Raw genomic sequence first — 20,522 nt, forward strand, 5'->3', positions numbered from 1 at the left:
TGTAAGCAGTGGTGGGCACTGGCATTAGGCTGGTTCCCCACTTCTGTAGGTTATTATGCTGGACATAAAGCCTGTGTTTGCTGTCGAGTCACCCTATTTCTGTGTGTGTATGTGTGTGTGTCTTTCTTTAACCCTTGCCTTCTTTTCAAAACCTAACACGAGTCGACAAACGTTCTTCCTGAAGAGCCAGATGGTAAATATTATTGTAGGCTTTGCAGGCTATACCTCTTCTGCCCTTGTAGTAGGAAAGCAACCACAGTCATACTTAAAGGAATGAGCGTGGCTGTGTCCCCATAAAGCTTTCTTTATGGACACTGAAATTTTAATTTCACATAATTTTCATGTGCTAAGAAAAAAAAAAATATATATATATATATATATATATGTTTTGAGATGGTATTTCGCTATCGTCACCCTGGCTGGAGTGCAACGGCGCGATCTCTGCTCACTGCAACCTCCGCCACCTGGGTTCAAGCGATTCTCCAGCCTCAGCCTCCTGAGTACCTGAGATTACAGACGCCCGCTACCACGCCCAGCTAATTTTTGCATTTTTAGTAGAGATGGGGTTTCACCATGTTGGCCACGCTGCTCTGGAACTCCTGACTTCAGGTGATCCGCCCGCCTCAGCCTCCCAAAGTGCTGGGGCTACAGGCATGAGCCACCATGCCCGGCCAAGAAAATATTTTTGTTTTAAGTTTTTCCAACTATTTCAAAAGGTAAAACTCATTCTTAGTTCCCAGGTTGTCCAAAAACAGACGCGCAGGATGGCCAAGCAACATAGTTTATCGTTTGCCCATAATAAGCGGGTTGATTCGACCAAGGTTTCCCTCCTCCAACACCGTGAGCACTGGAAAGCGCGAGGACCAAGTCCCTTGGTTTACCACTGCGCACCGCACAAGCCGCCCGGTGCATCCGGGTAGCGGGATGCGGGTTGGACCAACGAGAGGGTGGGCGGGGCGGGGCCAGAGTGGGCGGGACAGTGGGGAAGAGGGCGGGCCGAGTGCTGGCTTCCGGCGGAAAAGCGCGCGAGCAAGATGGCCACCACCAAGCGCGTCTTGTACGTGGGTGAGCAGGCGGGGTTGCTAGGCGGAGTCTGAGTGAACGCGACCCCCAGAGGGTCGGGGCGTGGGGTGGGACGTATCTCTGAACCAAGAGGACGGCGTGCTGCTGTCAAGGCCAGGTCTCTGGCGGTAGTGCTGGCGGTAGCTCTGGCTCTGCTTAAAGTCCTTCAAAGGTTTCCCACTGTCCTCAGGAAAAAGTGCAGACTCCTTAGCAGTAGCCACCTCTCCAGCTTCTTTGCTTTGCTTCCCAATTCGCTGGGTCTCCCGAAAAATGACCCACTTGCCCCCAAGGGTCAGGTTATTTCACACCTTTGGGCCTCTGCTTTTGCGACTCCCTTGCAGTGAACAGCCTTGCCACACACCTCAGGTGCGTGAACCCGAGACGGAATGATTATTCTGACTTCCTTCCTAGCCCGCTGAGCTCCAACGAGCCCCGAGGAGCGGTAAAGGAATATTATGGCCCTCCAGATCCTCTCGTTCATTTGTTTTACAAACATTCAGTGCAGCGACGGCTCAGCCCCAGCCCCTGCCATAAAGGAAGACGTTCCCAGACTAGCCAGAAAAAAAGTGGAATTACCTCAGTAGCACACTTTTGATGAGCGTTGTATTGAGGATGGATCATGATGATATGGGCCTGGCTATGGGACAAATGACCCATCCATCTGGAGAAGTGAGGGCACATTCTGGATGCGGCGATGCCAGAGCTGATGAGCAGGAGTTAGCTACGTAACCGAAGCAGAGGCAAGGCTGTTCACTGCAAGGGAGTCGCAAAGGTGTGAAATAGCCTGACACTTGGGGGCAAGTGGGTCATTATTCGGGAGACTCAGGAAATTAGGAAGCAAAGCAAAAAAGCTAGAGAGATGGGTACTGCCAAGGAGTTTGCACTTTATCCTGAGGACAGTGGGAAGCCTTTGAAGGAGTTTAAGCAGAAAAGTTACGGGTTCAAATCTGCATTTTCCTAAGATCGTTCTAGTTGGCTTTGTGGAGTTGGTGGAATGGAGGCAAGGAGGTCAGTTGTGAAGCTATTGCAGTAATCCCAGGACTAGATGAGAGTCTGAAAGAAGGGCGAAGAGAGGAATATTTTTCAAAGTATGGGTGGGCAGAGATGAGAGGGGGATGTTTGTGTTCCCAAAGAACTGAATGGAAGGATCCTGTCCCCTGGCTAGCATGCTAACTGGGCTGCAAGGACTTCTGCAAGAGTATGGAGATCAGTGGCTCAGAAGGCCCTTGGCTTATTTGCAGGTGGACTGGCAGAGGAGGTGGACGACAAAGTTCTTCATGCTGCATTCATTCCTTTTGGAGACATCACAGATATTCAGATTCCTCTGGATTATGAAACAGGTGAGTTAGTGTCTCTCACATTCAGAATCCTCTTACTGGGAAAATACCTTAAAAAAATTAAAGTCACATCACAATTCTAAATATGCATTCTAAATATGGTTAGTATACGCTACAGGAAAGTTCAGGAAGGTGACTGGTGACAGTGATCTCGATGGAGAAGGAATGTTCTGAGGCCATGTGGTTGTGAGCTCTGAATGCTTTTCAGAGTCTTCAGCTATTGGGTTGAGATAAGACAGATTTTTCAATAGACCAGTAGGGAGATAGGTTTGAACTACATTGAGATTTGAATGTTGTTTTAATCTACCTAATGGGTACCCCATACCATCTGCTCCTTCTTGGCAGCTGTGCTATTAAATGAGGCAGCAGGAAAGCCTAGCCCCATAATGGGGGCGGCCAGGGCGGGGGTTCTTGGCCTCTGCACCCCTGGGTGGGTTTCCCATCGATTGGTATCACAATCACAGTTCAGTTTTCTGTTTTACCTTTGTTGTCATTTTTAAGATTATAGTTTTAGGCCTAGTTTTATCATCAACCTTACATATGATTGTTAGCAAGGTCTTTAAACTCTCTGGGCCTGGGGAATCTTTATTTGCAAAATGATAAGGTTATATTGGCTTTCTAAGGGCCCTTCTAGTCTCTGAGTTCTATGATTAACATTATTGTGCTTGGTCTTTCTAGTTAGTTCAGCATTTTCCTGAAGATAAAGACTGAGCATCTTTATCAGGTTTTAGGAGTCATGCTTTATGCACAGTTGATGCGCAAAATATTTATTTAGGTAGATAATTGATAGGTCAGATGACTTTATTTTTCTAATTGCCTTGCATGCAATGGTTAAGGTTTTAAGTTTGGCTTTCGTCAAATAATTGAATACTTATTAATTAAAAATACAGTTTATTATTCAGCTATGTCCATTAAAAAAACAAAGTTTATTATTGCTTAAGATGTTGTATAAGAAGAATCAAAGAATGAGATTCCTTCTTCCTAAATAGTGATTGGATAGAACTTCTGGTGTTTGGATACGACATGTAACTGACTTCACTTTGTGACCATCCTGTTTCTTCCCACTACCCCACATAGTAATTACTTGTTTTTGTTTTTCCATTTTGTAGAAAAGCACCGAGGATTTGCTTTTGTTGAATTTGAGCTGGCAGAGGTGAGAGTCTGTGTTACTAGTGTCTAGTCCTTGGTTTGTGATGTCGTTACTGATTACAAAGGAAGCTTTTCACCGTTTGGTTAGGTTGTTGGGCCTTAGGCTGATGCTGCCAGAGAGATCAGAAGTAAGCGCTGTTCTAAGGAAAGCGTCTCTCACATAATCAGACTGGACTGTGAATAACATGTCAGACCTTCTGCCAGGCCCTCCCATTCTTGCCCTGCAGAGGAGCTACCTCCTGCACCCCTGTTCATTGAGCATTCTTGCCTGGCAGTAGTGATGATTTCTTGTGCCTTCAACTAGATGGCAAGTTGTTTCACCACCAGCTCTAAAATCAGCCAGGAAGTGCTCTTTGTTGGAAACACACACAACCTAGGCAAGAAATGTAGAGGTGGCATTTTTCTGGATTTTTGCTACCGAGCATGTGTTTAGACACCATAAGAAGCATTTGGCTGCAAGCCTAAACTTGTATCTTTGTCTTTCCTTGGCAGGATGCTGCAGCAGCTATCGACAACATGGTATGGCTGGGAATCTTAAATCTAACTAAAGTTGCTTTTTGGTGGTACAGAGTCATATATCAGTGTTCTGGACTTCCAAAGTTACGAGGTTGCATGGGGAGGTAAAAATTCTCACGTGAAAATATTCACTGTGAATTGATCACTTATAAAATTAGTTCTTACTCAGACTCCTTCCCCATTTAACAATAATTGTAAGTCCTCATCATCCTTGTTGACCAGTTTCTCACTGGCTGTCCCATGTTTAGGATAATTTGCAGACACAGTGCAAGTTGATTGCACAGTGTAACTGCATATTTTGCAAAACAGCAGGATTTCATGAAGTATTAGACCAATTTACAATTTAGAAGAGAAATTTAATTATGGCAGGTGCAAATCACTGATACAAATGACTTGGATATTCTGGAAAGGTCCTTGGGAAAAATGATGATGCTCTTTAGTATTTGTGCCCTCCTTGAGATCCTTTTAGTTTTCATGTCTGATAATAAGTGCAAAGATACCATACTGTTGATAGAATTTTGTTGGAAAAATAATACTTCAGTGCCTGTTACTTTTCTTTCTTTCTTTCTTTCTTTCTTTCTTTCTTTCTTTCTTTCTTTCTTTCTTTCTTTCTTTTCTTTCTTTCTTTCTTTCTCTGTCTTGAACTTCTGAGTTCAAGACTTCTCAGCTTCCCAAGTAGCTGGAATTACAGGCTCAAGCCAACAGGGCTACCTGGGCTGCCTGTTACATTTTTTTCTACCAAGTTACATTTCTTTCTACCAATTAGTGCATAGTTAATCCTGAATATTAATTGTAAGAAACTTGTTTTTATTATTTTTAGTTTCATCACAGTAATTTCCCAGTCAACCTTTTAAGATTTTTCACTTTACCATGAAATCTTCATCACCACTTCAAGTGGAGTCACCTTAAATGACCTTTCCTGGTACCGATTATCTTTGGATAATGAGATGTTCTTTTATTCGTTGTTCTGTTAATCCATTCACCAGACATATTCCTCAGCTGTCAGAGATCATTTTTCTTTCATTTCAAAGTTTATCTTGACTTTTGAAGGTGAACTCAGATACTGGGAAACTGCATTTATTTTTGTAATTTTGGAGTGTTCTGAACCCAGAGTTACTTTTGGTAATACAGGTCTTTGTGTGCTGCTGTGAAAGAAAGGGGTGTGTATGATGGTTCTAGAGTTCCCTGAAACCCACAGGTGGCTTTGGGGTGGCTGCATAGCTTACTGGTAGGAGCCCAGGGATTAAGGGAGGACAAATCATGAGTGTATCTCAGAAGTAAATGGAAAGCTGGCTGGCCCTCTTTTAACCTAAGAGAGTTTAAGCAGCTGGATTTTCAATCTTTTCAGAATGAATCTGAGCTTTTTGGACGTACAATTCGTGTCAATTTGGCCAAACCAATGAGAATTAAGGAAGGCTCTTCCAGGCCAGGTGAGTAGGAGCAACTTCCAGATTCCCTGTGATGTTCTGCAGTTTGGCCTTAGTTGCATTTTTTGTCTCTATTTACTTGGAAGTAGATGCTAAATGCTGGTTCCTGGTAGACAGGAGTAGATGATGGTTCACATTGGGAAGGGCATGCACCACCTTTGCAGAGAAACAAGTGAGTTTGAGCTTCCCAGCAAAGCCAGAGTGATTGTTTCTGTTACGAGAGAAATTCCTGCTTGAGCTCATCTTTCCCAGTTTTCTTGATATTCCATTCCTGGGGTCTCCATCAAGGGCTGAAACCAGCAAAGGCTACACCTTTGCTTTCGGCAGAGCTGTTTTCCTTAGCCCTACTGAGAGCTGGACTTCAGGGCCGACATTCTGTATGAGAACTTTCCTTACCCCTGGGAGTTCTCAGTGGGGAACTGTCTGGCATACAGGCCACATAGCATTTTCCACTTTGCTGACCAAAGCAGCTACTTTTCAGTTCAATCTGATTGCTTGAATGAACATTTGTTTGATTCTTTCCTTTCAGTTTGGTCAGATGATGACTGGTTGAAGAAGTTTTCTGGGAAGACGCTTGAAGAGAATAAAGAGGAAGAAGGGTCAGAGCCTCCCAAAGCAGAGACCCAGGAGGTGAGCTTCATTCGAAGCTCCTGCTTCCAGAGGACAGGCCGGCACTGTCCACAGGAGACTTTTTTTTGTTAAGTTTTAATGGAAATTTGCCAATATGTATATCAAAGCGGAGGGAATGAATGATGAATTCTTAGTACTTTGGTAAAGTCAATGTTGAGTTCTTAGTACTTTGGTAAAGTCAATATCAAATGAATTCAAGGGCAAAGCTTTGGGTCCCTCATCCATGTTGTGTTCTATGTGATGAGTGTCTCAGCTCTGCTCAGGTATGGATTTGTGATTGTCAGCTGACAGGGAGGAAGCTGAGGTGCCCCTCTTCACCCCTCCTGATCAGTCCCTCTCCTTCACTGAAGAGTTTGCCACGAGGGTCATGGTCTTCCTATTCCTGTGCTAATGGAGGGGAGACAGAATAGGGTAGTGGTCCCTTCCTTCAACCTGTACGTGGGTTCAGGATTCTCCAGTCCTACGAGAACCTGCCGGGGCACTTCCCCCTGATTCTCAGCATAGTCTCTGACAGTTGCTTCCTGGGCATCCCCTCCTCTGGGTACTTTGTGAATGTTGACATTCTTATGTATTTCTTTCTTGGCTCATGGTTTCTCTTTCTTCTCTCAGCTGAAACAGTAGCAGTCTATCTCTAATTTTATGCAGCCTCTCTTATGCTGTTGACCTTCATGGTCTCTTTCTAGTCCTGAGCTTCAGATATTTCTGCCTGCAAGTCTCATAGGCAGCTTAAGTTTGCCTAAAATGGATTCCCCTGCTTCTCTAATCCTGTCTTCCTGTGTTCTCACTCTTGGCTAATTTGCCACCATTCATCCACACATTGACCCACGCCAGAAATTCGAATGCAAATCAGAACTCATAAAGTGGCCATCACAGTCAGTGGAGTCCCCCTGGATCATCCTGTATCCTCTGCTTAGTCTTATCTACTTGGAGCACAAAGCAAGGCCCAACATCTTCCACTGTCTTCTGAGCACTTAGGCCTGAGCAAGAGGCTTCCCCCGTGCTTCCATGTAGCCAGCCATTGTATATGCAGGGCCAAGCACAGAGGGAGGAGGTGGTGGTACATGGAGGGGTCTGCCTAACTAGAGGACAGTGGGTGGGCTGGAACTGGCATTTGAAGATACTGAGAGTTGTGGATCATGGACCAGAAAAGTGCTGTTCTGTGACTGTGAAGCAAGAGGAGGAAGCAGATGCATCTGAGGGTGAGCATGATGAGATAACACGCCCGTGTGTGGGGCTCAGGTTAGCCAGTGCTGAGACGTCCTGTTGCTGGGCGTCCAGCTGGGTGCTACGGCCGTGGCTCCTGCCTCCTGCAGCCCTGTCAGGGCCCAAGGCCTTCCCCATCAGCACTTGCTCCAGCCTACTCACTGGAGTTGTGTTCTGGGTGGGTGTGTAGAATACTCGCACTCCTACTTAGGGTGTCAGGGAGTTCTCTCTAACTAGCGATTTCTTCTGCACCTAGGGAGAGCCTGCTGCTAAAAAGGCCCGGTCAAATCCTCAGGTGTACATGGACATCAAGATTGGGAACAAGCCGGCCGGCCGCATCCAGATGCTCCTGCGTTCCGATGTCGTGCCCATGACAGCAGGTGAGCAGGACGCTGTGGTCAGAACGGCGGGGTGCTGGTGGCTGAGCAGTGAGCCTTTCCCAGGTTCTTGCCGCTTCACTTCTTGTGTCCTTGATATTGCTTCTGACCTAAGTTGATTTGAGGCATCTCAGATCCTGGGATCTAGTAACAGATAAGTCAGAGCAGGTGTTTTTGAAGCTTTATAAGTGCTGGCTTACTGTTTTTTAATCATTTTTTAAAAACACAAGTAAATAATGTATTCTTTTTTTTAAAGAATACCATATACATATATTCGAATAATATTTAAGACAATAAATTGAAAATTCATTTTCCCCTCTATATCCAGTCCTGAATTCTAGAAGTAACTAGTGCTTTTATTGAGTATTCTTTGTAATTTATTAAATATTGACTTCTCTTTTTAATCTAAATTTTATTATCTAGACATACAAAGAGTCAATTCAGTTTCACAAAGCTTGTTTTGAAAAAACAGTCATCCCCTGGTGCTGTCCCTATGCCCTGCTGCCAACACCATTTGCTGCTGCTCAGAGGAGCGGATTTCAACTCTTAGGTGTTTTGATTTTTATTTCCATGTTGATAACAGTTTTATATTTCTACTTCTTGTTTTCCATTTTAAATATTATCTTCTGATTTTCTACTTCAGAGGACAAAGAATTAGTTTTTTAAAATCCCCTTCCCTGCCCCCTCATCTTCCCTGTATAGGTACCATAATTTTGGTTAGGTCCTAAGTTATTTTAACAATGTAAGCATCATGTGATAACTTCCTTTCATGCACAGCATTTTGTTTTGCCTGGAATTGATAATTGCCTTGTTTTTGCATAGTTTTCTATGTAATCATTCCTGATTTTCTCCCAGACTCTCCTGCTGGGGGCTTTGCATCCAGGTGTCTGCATCTTGTTAAGGGGAGATGAGGGCAAGGCTGAATGCCTCAATATTCAGTATATAAACTTTCACATAGTCTCCATTTGTCATTATGGTACCTCAGCCCTCACTATGTGTAGGATGTCCTAGTCCAGAGACCCTCTGCTTTAACCTACCAAAGACTAGACCCCCAGCTGGCTACCAGGTTGGGGAGGGGTAGCCCCCAGCTGCAGAGTCAGGGAGAGGATCCCAAAGATTAACCACTTTCTTAAACGGGCTTTCAGCCAAACTTACTGTCTCCAGGATTACCTGCACCCTTTCCTCTGAGCTTTTGGAGTGCAAATTGAGTTGCTTCTTGGCTATTACCAGCTTAAGATTCAGCTTTCTCAGGTCTGCTGTATCATTTAGGACTCATCTATTTGTTTTCTAACTTCAGAAATTTTGTTGCTGTTGTCTCTTCCTCCCCGCTTTTTAAGTTTATTTTTTGGCTATTTTAGCCATTTTAAAGTGTACAGTTTGTTAGCAGTTATTACCCTGTTCAAAATTTTTGAATCATCCTAAACAAAACCACTTATTAAAGGTACCTATTAAATAATAACTCCCCATTTTCTCCTCCCCTTAGCTTCTGATAACCTCCAATCTTTGTGTCTATGAATCGGCCTATCCTAGATTTTTCATGTAAGTGGAATCATACAGTAGTTGTCCTTTTCCACGCCTTGCTGATGTTGCATAGCATAATGCCTTCAAGGTTCATCCTTGTACCATGTATCAATGCCTCATTCCTTTTAGTGCCTGATAATACTCTGTTGTATTTGGATAAATATCTTATTCATTTGTTGATGGGCACTTGCACATTGTTTTCACCTTTTGACTGTTGTAAATAATGCCTGTGTGAATATCCACATATAAGTACATGTTTAAATCCCTGTTTTCAATTCTTTTGGATATATATGCCTAGGAGTGGAAATGCGTAGTCACATGGTAACTCTGTATTTAACTTTTTGAGGAAATGCCAAGCTATTTTCCACAGTGGCTGGACCATTTTACATTTCTACCAGCAAGGTACGAGTTTCAGTTTTTCCACATCTTCTCTTTTTTTTTTTTTTTTTTTTGAGACAGAGTCTCACACTGTTGCGTGGGCTGGAGTACAGTGGCGCGATATTGGCTCACCGCAACCTCCGTCTCTGGGGTTCAAGTGATTCTCGTGCCTCAGCCTCCCGAGTAGCTGGGATTACAGGCGTCTGCCACCACGCCCAGCCAATTTTTTGTATTTTTAGTAGAGACGAGGTTTCACCATGTTGGCCAGGCTGGTCTCAAACTCCTGACCTTGTGATTCGACCGCCTTGGCTTCCCGTAGTGCTGGGATTACAGGCATGAGCCACCATGCCTGGCCCACATCTTCTCTTAACAGGTGTGAAATGGCATCTCACTGTGGTTTTTATTTTTATTCCCGACTAATGATGTTGAACATCTTTTCATGTGCTTGTTGACCATTTGTATATCTTCTCTGGAGAAATATCTCTTCAAATCTTTGGCTTATTTATTAACTGGATTGTTTGTTTTGTGTTTTTAAGAGACAGGGTCTTGCTCTGTCTCCCAGGCTGGAGTGTAGTGGTGAGATCATGGCTTACTGTAGCTTTGAACCCTTGACCTCCAGTGATCCTCCTGCCTTGACCTCCCAAATCACTGGGATTACACCATGCCTGGCCATTTTGTTGTTGAATTATAGCAGTTCATTATATATTCTGAATATTAAACCCATGTTAAATATGATTTGCAAATAAGCATTCTCCCATTCTGTGGGTTGCTTTGCCCTCTATTGGTACGGTTCTTTGATGCACATCTTAAATTTTGATAAAATCTAATTATTTTTTCTTTTACCTTTGCTTTTGGTGTGACATTTAAGAAACCGTCACCAAATCCAGAGTCATGAAGATTTGCCCTTATGTTTTCTTCTAAGATCCTTTGGTTTTTCTTTTAAAAAATCAGTTTCCTGATTTTTAGTGTGGTTTGGAAGGGAACAGAGCTAGAACATGTATATTCAATCCCCTTTCATCAGAATCTCCTATAGTCCTGGCCGGGTGTGGTGGCTCACACCTGTAATCCCAGCACTTTGGGAAGCCACGGTGGGCGGATCATCTGAGGTAGGAGTTCCAGACCAGCTTGGCCAACAGAGTAAAACCCCATCTCTACTAAAAATACAAAATTAGCCAGGTCATTGTATGGCACATGCCTGTAGTCCCAGCTACTAGGGAGGCTGAGGCAGGGGAATGACTTGAACCCAGGAGGTGGAGGTTGCAGTGAACTGAGATTGTGCCATTGCACTCCAGCCTGGGCGACAAGAGTGAAACTGTCTCAAAGAAAAAGAGTCCCTTATAGTCCTTACAAGGTTAGTATCACAAAGGTTTATAATGATTATCTCTTATTTTAAAACAAAAATACGAACATTAAACAAAAGTTTTTTCGAGGTTTTGTTTTATTTTGTTCTGTTTTTTAACCCCCAGAGCTTTTTCCTTTCTCAATTCCAGAGAATTTCCGCTGCCTGTGCACCCATGAAAAGGGCTTTGGCTTTAAGGGAAGCAGCTTCCACCGCATCATCCCCCAGTTCATGTGCCAGGGCGGTGATTTCACAAACCACAACGGCACTGGGGGCAAGTCCATTTATGGGAAGAAGTTCGACGATGAAAACTTTATCCTCAAGCACACGGGACCAGGTAGGAGCCAGTTGTCATGTGGTGATGAGGGAGGCTGGGCAAGGGTGGGATGGCCAGGCAGGATGGAAGGACAGGTTGTGGTTCTGGCTGACGGACTAAGAGTCTGGAGGAGACCCAGCCACCAGACACAGGAGAACCATGCAGCCTTGCTAGGGTGGAGTTGGCTTGTTTACATGCAGGTACTGTCCATCCCCCAACTGTGTCCACACTTCCTATTAGCCCAGCTTGGATTCTGTGGTCTGCTGTTGCAAGCTCTTATGCCCTCAACCCCACCGCTGTCCCTGCCCTCACCATCAGATTTACTCAGTAAAATCTCGGTGGTTAGTCCCCCAGCAACTAGAGAAAAAACACAGAATTGTACTGAACGATCCCACTTGAAATTTATAACTATAGTTCTTAAGGGGGCCCTTGCCAACCTGACCAGATTTCCCTACTTGATGCCCAGTCCCAACCAGAGATGATGTGTCCATGCCTGTCTTCACTTCTGAAGCCCTCATATCATCATCACCTTCCCACCTCATCTAATGCTTCACCTCCTGCATCTCTCCACTCGTGCATGCCCTTTCTTCCAATTACAGGGGATGAGCTGTCTCCTAGGCCAGCCCCTCCACCTGTGGACTGGATCCTGTCCCTCTCCTCTACTTAGGAACATGGCTTCTAAAGTTGTCCTCTTCTTGTAATCCGTTTCCCCTGCTCTGTTAGATCAGTCTATTAGCATGAAAGCATGCCGTTATCAATCTTTAAAAAAAATCTTCATCCAGTTGCTGGGTGCGGTGGCTTACTCCTGTAATCCCAGCATTTTGGGAGGCAGAGGCAGGCGGATCACCTGAGGTCAGGAGTTGGAGACCAGCCTGACTAACATGGAGAAACCCCGTCTCTACTAAAAATACAAAATTAGCCAGGCGTGGTGGTGCATGCCTGTAATCCCTGCTACTCGGAAGGCTGAGGCAGGAGAATCACTTGAACCTGGGAGGCGGAGATTGTGATGAGCCAAGATCGCGCCATTGCGCTCCAGCCTAGGCAACAAGAGCGAAACTCCGTCTCAAAAAAAAAAAAAAAAAAATCTTCATCCTTGTACTCTTGTTCCCTCTCCAGCTATCACCCATGCCCCTGGTCCCCCGTCTTTTTTCAAGCAGTAAAAGCATAACTTCTTGAAAACATGGTACAGACTTGCTGCCTTTGCGTTTTCTCTAATCCCTTCTAGGCAGACATCTAGTCCCATCTCGCCATTGAAACCACTCTTGCCAAAAATACCAGTAGCCAGTTCTTGGCGATCATCTTATCCCACCTCCCAGATGTTATCCCACCTCCCAGGAGCATTTCATACCGCAGGTTGAGTGTCCCTTTCCTGAAATGCTTGGGACCAGAAGTATTTTGTATTTTGGAATATTTGCATTATACTTACCAGTTGAGCATCCCAAATCTGAATATCTCAAATCTGAAATGCTCCAGTGAGCAGTTCCTTTGAGTATCATGTCAGTGCTCATGAAGTTTCAGATTTTGGAGCATTTTGGATTTTGGATTTTCACATTTGGGATGCTCAGCCTGTACTAACTCTGTTCTCCTTGACTCCTTCTTCACTTGGCTGGCAGGACTCCTGCCGCTTCTTGTCTCCGTTTACCTAGATGGCTGCTTTTTCTGTCTTTGCTGTCTCCTTTTCCTGACCCTTAAACACTGAAGTGGCTCAGAGCCCATTCTTTTGTTCTCCAGAAGCCTGTTACCCTGTGCTCCCTTTTTCTAACTGGTGGTTTGTAGGGCCCCTCTTTACTATACTGAACTGACATGTGTAGGTGATATAGCCCACTGACCTACATCGTTATTTTAAAAATCAGTATTCATCTGTAACTATAATAGGGAAGAACATCAGAGGAAATAAACGAATTTGTATAATAATTGAATATGTTTCCAGATGTACATGCTTAAGTACAGCTGTGTCAGAACACAAAGTAAATTATTCAGGCGTCTGCCCCTGTACTCAAATGCAGCAGTTAGAAATGCAGACGGGAGTGTCAACTGGCAACTTGGATACCACTAGCAGTGATGCTATTGGGGATACGGCTTTGTGAAATGGTAGATAAAGTTGATTAGAGTCCAAAGTAAAGAATAATCTGTTTATTTACATAGCAGTTACATTCCTAGAAGAGTCCATGCAAAATCAAAAGCACTTCCAAAACTTTGGGCTTATATGTATAATGGAATTATGGTTTAGGTGCAGATAACTGTAAACACATTTTTTACCTACATCAATATCTGGCAGGATATTTGTTGTCTTGTTGTTTGGTTTTTGTTTTTTTTGAGACAGGGTCTCTTGCTGTTGCTCAGGCTGGAGTGCAGTGGTGCAAGATGGCTCACTGCAGCCTCAACCTCTCCAGCTCAAGCAGTCCTCCTGCCTCAGCCTCCCAAATAGCTGGGATTACAGGTGCATGCCATCCATAATGCCCGGCTAATTTTTAAATTTTTTGTAGAGACGGGGTTTCATTATATTGCTCAGGCTAGTCTGGAACTCTTAGCTTCAAGTGATCCTCCCACTTCAGCCTCCCAAAGTGCTGGGATTACAGGCATTAGCCACTGCGCCCAGCTTCTAGCAGGATGTTTTTAAGGGCCAAGAGGATATGAGACAATTCATTGTGCCAGACATTGCAGAACATCTAGCGTTCCAGACCCCACCTGCTAAATGCCAGTAGCACCCCCACAATATTTCAGACAGTCAAAAACACTTTCAAGCCAGGCATGGCAGCTCACGCCTGTAATCTCAACACTTTGGGAGTCTGAAGTGGCAGCCCAAAGCCAGAGGATCACTTGAGTTCAGGAGTTCGAGACCAGCCTCGGCAACATAGTGAGACCCTGTACCTACCGAAAAAAGAATAAAAAAATTATTCAGGTGTGGTGGTGCACGCCTGTAGTCTCAGCTGCTTGGGAGCTGAGAGGATTGCTTGCGCCCCAGAGATTGAGTCTGCAGTGAGCTGTGATTGCACCACTGTCCTCCAGCCTGGGTGACAGAGTGATCCCCATCTCAAAAAAAAAAAAAATTCAGATTTCCAAAGGTTTCCTAGGGACAGGACACCAACCCCACTGAGAAGCAGTGCCCTAGGCAGTCACACCCGGTCCCAGAGCTTTCAGCAGTATCTCTGAGTTAAGCTTGTGCACATTGGCGTCTGCATGCTGATGACTCCCTGAGCTCCAGACTCCTGTCCAACCAACTGCCTGCCTGTTGTCTTCACTGGATATCCCGCGAGCATCTCACACTTCACATACCTAAAACAGCTCTTGGCCTTCTCCCCTAAACTCTTCCTCCCCCCTTCCCTGTTTCAACAAATGACTCCACCATCCATTGTGGACACACATACATACATGTACACATACACAGACACACACGTATACATGTACATTCTCTTATGTGACGAATGTCCATGTTACCAGGCCTCACTGTGTCATAGCTGTCATTTTGAATGGCTCTTTTCCACTGATTGTGAGCTCCACCAGAGCTTGGACTATGTTCTGCTCATCAGTGTTCCCAGGGCTTAACAGGGACCTTAACAGCAGACACTTAATTGTTAAATAAATGAATTAATGAAAGAACAGACCAGTATAAAGTGATTGAGACACCTCACTTACCATTTCACTGACTATTAACTGAATCAAAGATAAGGCGGCCACATTTGCATGTGATCTGTGCATCCCCGAGTCTGAGCCTGACTGGCTCAAGGGCTGTCGACAGCCTGCACAGACGTCCTTTAATGGCTGGTAGCCAGGGTTGGGGGAGTTGATGGTTGTTCTCTCCCTCAGGTCTACTCTCCATGGCCAACTCTGGCCCAAACACCAATGGCTCTCAGTTCTTCCTGACATGTGACAAGACAGACTGGCTGGATGGCAAGCACGTGGTGTTTGGAGAGGTCACCGAAGGCCTAGATGTCTTGCGGCAAATTGAGGTATGTGGCCAGGAATGGGCCTCCTCCTCACCCAGGCCACTGGAGCGCGGCCCTGTGGGAGGGCTGGAGAGTCTCTGTGGCCTGAGAGAGATGGCCGGGGGCTGTGTCCAGGGGGAGGGGCTGCTGCTGCCCAGGTTCCGGGGTGGAAGTGGGCAAATGGGCAGGCAGGAGTTGGTATCCCTAAACCACTGTTAGTCTCCGGCCTTACTCCCTCACTTCTATTCTGCCACAAAGGCCCAGGGCAGCAAGGACGGGAAGCCAAAGCAAAAGGTGATCATCGCCGACTGTGGGGAGTACGTGTGAGGCGGCACTCTCTCTGCTTCCCCGTCCGCTCTTGTCCCGGCACATCCAGGAAGGAACTGCCAGCCTCAGAGGACGCAGCACCGAGGGTGCCTGTTTGAAGCAAGCAGCATTTGGGATATGAGCCCTTCCTCAGGGTCCGCTTGGAGCAGCTCCTCTGCAGGCACAGCCTGGACTATTCCCAAGCGCGGCTGTGGGCCCAGGAGCCAGCGCAGGTGCTCCCCTCCACCATGGGCAGGCTGTGCAAAAAGCCACTGGCTTTTCTCAGCATTTGCTGCTGGGCCTCTCCTGGGACTACCAGTGTGGCTGTTACGTGTTTTCTTTGCTAAAATAAACCCTAGTTCTTATACTGCTCCTGCTGCTAGTTCTTGGGAGTTGTCAGAGATTGTGTCTGTGGCTAAGCTGGACCTCTGAGGCAGGCTGGTGAGTGAGGAGAGCAGAGCATCTTTTCCACAGCTTTCATTTCCTCCCTTGGGCTGATCCCCTTAGATGTCAGGTGATGTATCTTCACACCAGGCATCCTTGTCAGGGCAATGGAAATTAAAAACAGTGGAAAGTTCTGGTCTTCTGCTGCCTCTGCTCCTAAACCCAGCTGCCGGTCTTACAGCCAGCAAGTGTACTCTCAGTGGTTCATTTGTTTATTTGTTCACTTTCACCCTACAGATTTTAAAAAATGAAATTTTTATAACTCAAAGTGCCTTCTCTGTGCCAAGTACTATGCCTATTTGTCAGGAGACAGGAGGCCAACAAACTACATGTGCCTAATCCAGCCCACTGCCTGTTTTTATGAATCAGGTTTTATGGGAACACAGCCACATCCATTTGTTTACATATTGTCCATGGTGGTTTCTTACTGCAGTGGCAGAGTTGAGTAGGGGGATATAGACACAATACAGGCTATGGTCCCTGTATTAGGGTTTTCTAGAGAAGCAGAACCAATAGGATGTGTATATATGGAGAGAGAGAGAGATTTATTTTAAGGAACTGGCTCAGGCAGTGGTGGGAGCTGGCAAGTCTGGAATCTGCACAACAGACCAGCAGGCTGGAGACTCAGGAAAAAAACTGATGTTGCAGTTCAAGTCTGAGGCAGTTTGGAAGCAGAATTCTTCCTCCAGTGATCTCAGTCTTTTTTCTCTTAAGAATTTCAACTGATTGGATGAGGCCTATCCACATTATGGAGGGTAATCTCCTTTACTCTCTACTGACTTAAATATTAATCCATCTAAAAAATAGGCCAGGCATGGTAGCTCATGCCTATAATTCCAGCACTATTGGGAGGCTGAGGCAGGAGGATCACTCGAGCCCAGGAGTTCAAGACCAGCCTGGGCAATGTAGAGACCCCTATCTCTAGGGGGAAAAAAAAGCCAGGTATGGTGGTGCACACCTATAGTCCCAGCTACTCAGAAGGCTGAGGTGGGAGGATCGCTTGATCCTGGGAGGTTGAGGCTGCAGTCAGCCATGGTCATGCCACTGTACTCCAGCCTGGGTGACAGAGTGAGACCCTGTCTCTAAAAAAAGAAACCATCATCACAGCGACATCTAGACTAGTGTTTGACTAAAAACTGGATACCATGGCCTAGCCAAATTGACACACAAAATAGACCATCACAGTCCCAAGGCCTAAAATACTTACTATCTGCGCCTTTACAAGACAGGATTGCCGGCCACTGAAGAGAACAAATGGTCCCAACCCCTGCTGAGCTCACAGTCTGGTTCTCCTGTGTGCAGCCACTTCTTGGAGCTGGCTTCTCTCCACTCCCCCTCCAGATGCTGGTCAGCCAGGCAGTTGTAAAGAATCTTATCTGCTGAAGGCTCTTAGCAGGGACTGAGCCCTGTAGCTGCTGGACACCTCCTGTGGGTTGGGCCACTCAGACCATTCAGAATCCACTGAGCTGAGCTTTTGCATCTTGGATTGAGATCTGGATGAGCCAGGAGGCAGGAGAGGCTGCGTGGTCCTCATGACCCTAGGATAGCTCTTGCTGAGGGATGGTGGCATTCTGCCCTACCTCTGGCTCCCGTGTGCTGACTGGACTTTCTGAGCTCCAGCTGCTACAGTTGGCTGAGTTTCAGGCTCCATGTAGCTGGGATGGACAACATGGTTACCCCTCACCCCTATGGAGCTTCCAAAAGAGACCCTCCCTCAAAGCACAGCCCCTTCTCTGAGTGCAAATAATGGCCATCAGAGGTCAGTCACAGGTGTTAGGCAGGCATCTATGAAGCTGGGGATGATAGCACTGACTTCAGTGCTTGGACGAGAACCAAGTGAGTGTGTGTAGAAAAAGCACAGCCAGCCTCCCATAAAAGGACAGACTTCTGTTACAACCTTGTCACTCTGTTCCTCCCTGATACTCTGGGGAGGTGGAGGCCAGTGGGCAGTTCTGGAAGCTCAGCAGGTTTGGAGCCATTGGGTATGGACTCCTCTCCCAGTGTTCCACCTGGGTGTCTACAGATGTTATTGAATGCACACTGGAACCCTGCACAGGTAAACTGAGGCTTTAGTGGCGTGACTGCCAAAGGTCACACAGGGTGGTTTGCCAGAGCTGGGATTAGAAGCCCAGCCTGTCTCTCTTCAGTAGTAATGGAGTCCTGGGAGGTTTACTAGGCTTTAGCCTCAATCTGTGGTGGCAGGGTCCACAGCCCTGGGGAGTGACACAGTCATGGTCCCCATGATTGGCCAGGACCTTTGTGGAGAGACACAGGAGACAAGACCCTGCTCTTCCAGGCCAGAAGGGAGGGGAGCCCCAGAGCTGGGCAGTGGCATGCCCCACAGCCTGGCCACCTGCTTCGGCTACGCACCATGCAGCAGCTGCGCCTGGCTGCCTTGGGAAAACTCTGACCTCTCTGGGAAGTGGACCCAGTGGCTCTGTGGGCGTCCTTTCCTGTAGCCTGGAGAGCAAAGCGGCTTTCCCTGGGACTGTGTGGCTCCTGTCCCAACTGGCCTCCCCATTCCACATTCCCATTGCTGGACCAGCACCAGGACTGGGCACAGGGCTTCCTTTTGCTGATTCATTTCCCCCCTAACTCATTCAAGAGTTGAGCCCCATCTGGGTCCCCACATGCTGGCCCTGAAACAGTTACAAAGGCTGAAACCAGGGATGGCAGGCCCAGGATCAGTGCTGTGGCTGTTGGAGTGTCCTCTCCAACAGCATGACAGCCGCCTTCAGGTGCTCCCAGCATCTGCTGCAGTCATGGCAGCCTCACAGCAACCTCTGAAGAAGGAATTATAGAACCAACTTTTTATTGTTGAGAATGGAGTCTTGTAGAGTTCAGTGATGGGAAACTAAAGTAGAAAAAGCACATCACAAAGAAACATATATAGTACAGTGTGATCCCAATTTTGTAAAAATATCTGTAATATGTAAGCATAGGTATTTGTATATCTTAAGAAAAAAAGCCTAGAAATAAAGTCACAAAAATATTAATAGTGTGTTAATTGTGGGACTGTGGTGATTTGAATTGTATTTTATTTTTTATATATCCCACTTTCCTCCAAAACTGTATTTTTTTTTTTGAGAAGTGAAAGACTTTTTTGAAAAGGGGGTCAAGTGCCCATCCAGTGTTCCTTTCAAAAAGGGGGCCAAGCAGTTGACCTGGATGGGCAGTTCCCCCATGCAAATTGCCGCCCAAGACACCTGGTGGGTACAGACCTCTCAGCAGGACATGGGATCCCGGTGTCTGAGAACACAAGAGCAAAGTTTCACAGCCACTGCCACAAGTGACACTTCCTAGGCCTTTAAAGGCTATAAGAATACAAGTCCTGCCCTCCGAGGGATGTCATGTGTAGATTGTTTAGGAAAAAGCACAGCTCTGAAATAAATACATCATCACCTGCAGAACACATTTTGGTTTAATGGACAGACATAGAAGTGGCTCAAAAATAAGCAAATTCATTTGTAATAATACCAGCAAGTACCTATTGTTAAGCATTTATATGTCAGACATCCCAAAGATTTGTGTACATATTTAATTTTTATAAGAGCTTTGGGAAGAAAGAACCAATATCGTACTCTACAAACGAAGAAGCAGAACTAGGACTCAAATCTATTTGGCACCAAAAATCTGCCTCTTGCTACACTGCCTCTATTCCTGTTTCTTTGGACCTTTTCCAGAACATGTCACTTCCCTGCCTCAGTTAGAAGTTAGTGACTATGAACCCCCTGCTGACTTGGCCTCAAGGCCAGTATTGAACTGCAAGAACCAAGACTGCTGGGCATTCCTCCTTCGCCGGTTGTATGTGTCCTCTCTTCCTGTCAACTGTCATTGGTTTCTCATTGCTGTCAGTAGATCTAAAACAACCACCACTGTCATCCTTCCAACCCTCATCTGGTGCAACGAGATAAACAGGCCATGCCCTAAGCAAAGAAAAGGGAAATGGTGGTATCTGGGCTGCCAGCCTGGGCCACCCGCTGCAGATGCACACGCTTGGCTCAGCAAACAGATAAGGATTAAATTCATGGACTTTGTGTTCATTCACAATTGTTTCATTGCTCAAGGGATTTTTCTATTTTATTTCATTTGGTGACTATCTGGATGATAAAAGTTGCTGAAAGTCTGATGGCCAACTAGGTAGACAAAGCCTTATGTTTTTCCATTGTTCTGTATGAACCAGGAGGATCACGGCTCGTATTGGTTCCTGCTATGCACAACTTGATTAATGGGTAAGGTGTACTCCATATCTACAAACCTTCAGGTAGTTTACAGACATTCTTGGTGCACCCCTAACTATGCCAGATCATTGGCTGGGCACTAAAGATACAGGTGGAGTAAAAAATTAGTTGTCAAAATAACTGGCTAATTTAAAATTTACAATTGCCTAGAAGACCATCTTTGATGTTAAGAAGGAACTGTTAAGTAAATACTAGGATGGCAAACAGGTTCCATAATTTCGTTTTGTTGAGACAACAGTTTTGCTCTTGTCACCCAGGCTGGAGTGCAATGTTGTGATCTCTGCTCACTGCAATCTCCACCTCCCAGGTTCAAGCAATTCTTCCTCAGCCTCCTGAGTAGCTGGGATTAC

General features: G+C 45.7%; 1 protein-coding gene across 2 annotated transcripts; it reads left to right on the forward strand.

The window, feature by feature from the left end:
- Window positions 1-993: 993 nt before the first annotated feature.
- Window positions 994-19,811, forward strand: PPIE (peptidylprolyl isomerase E). 2 transcript variants are annotated; one of them, XM_032160380.2, is made up of 10 exons: window positions 994-1,065; window positions 2,304-2,402; window positions 3,509-3,552; window positions 4,041-4,067; window positions 5,413-5,494; window positions 6,021-6,121; window positions 7,581-7,704; window positions 11,091-11,276; window positions 15,063-15,205; window positions 15,440-19,811. In XM_032160380.2, exons 1-10 carry the CDS (start codon window positions 1,035-1,037, stop codon window positions 15,506-15,508), a joined length of 906 nt encoding a protein of 301 aa, XP_032016271.1. In that variant the 5' UTR covers window positions 994-1,034; the 3' UTR covers window positions 15,509-19,811. The 2 variants fall into 2 exon arrangements, with proteins under 2 accessions (XP_032016271.1, XP_032016272.1); XM_032160381.2 differs by having other exon boundaries at window positions 997-1,057.
- The last annotated feature ends 711 nt before the right edge of the window (window positions 19,812-20,522 follow it).

This window comes from Hylobates moloch, unplaced genomic scaffold (genome assembly GCF_009828535.3).
Source record: "Hylobates moloch isolate HMO894 unplaced genomic scaffold, HMol_V3 SCAFFOLD_8, whole genome shotgun sequence".
In the NCBI taxonomy this organism is placed as follows: domain Eukaryota; kingdom Metazoa; phylum Chordata; class Mammalia; order Primates; family Hylobatidae; genus Hylobates; species Hylobates moloch.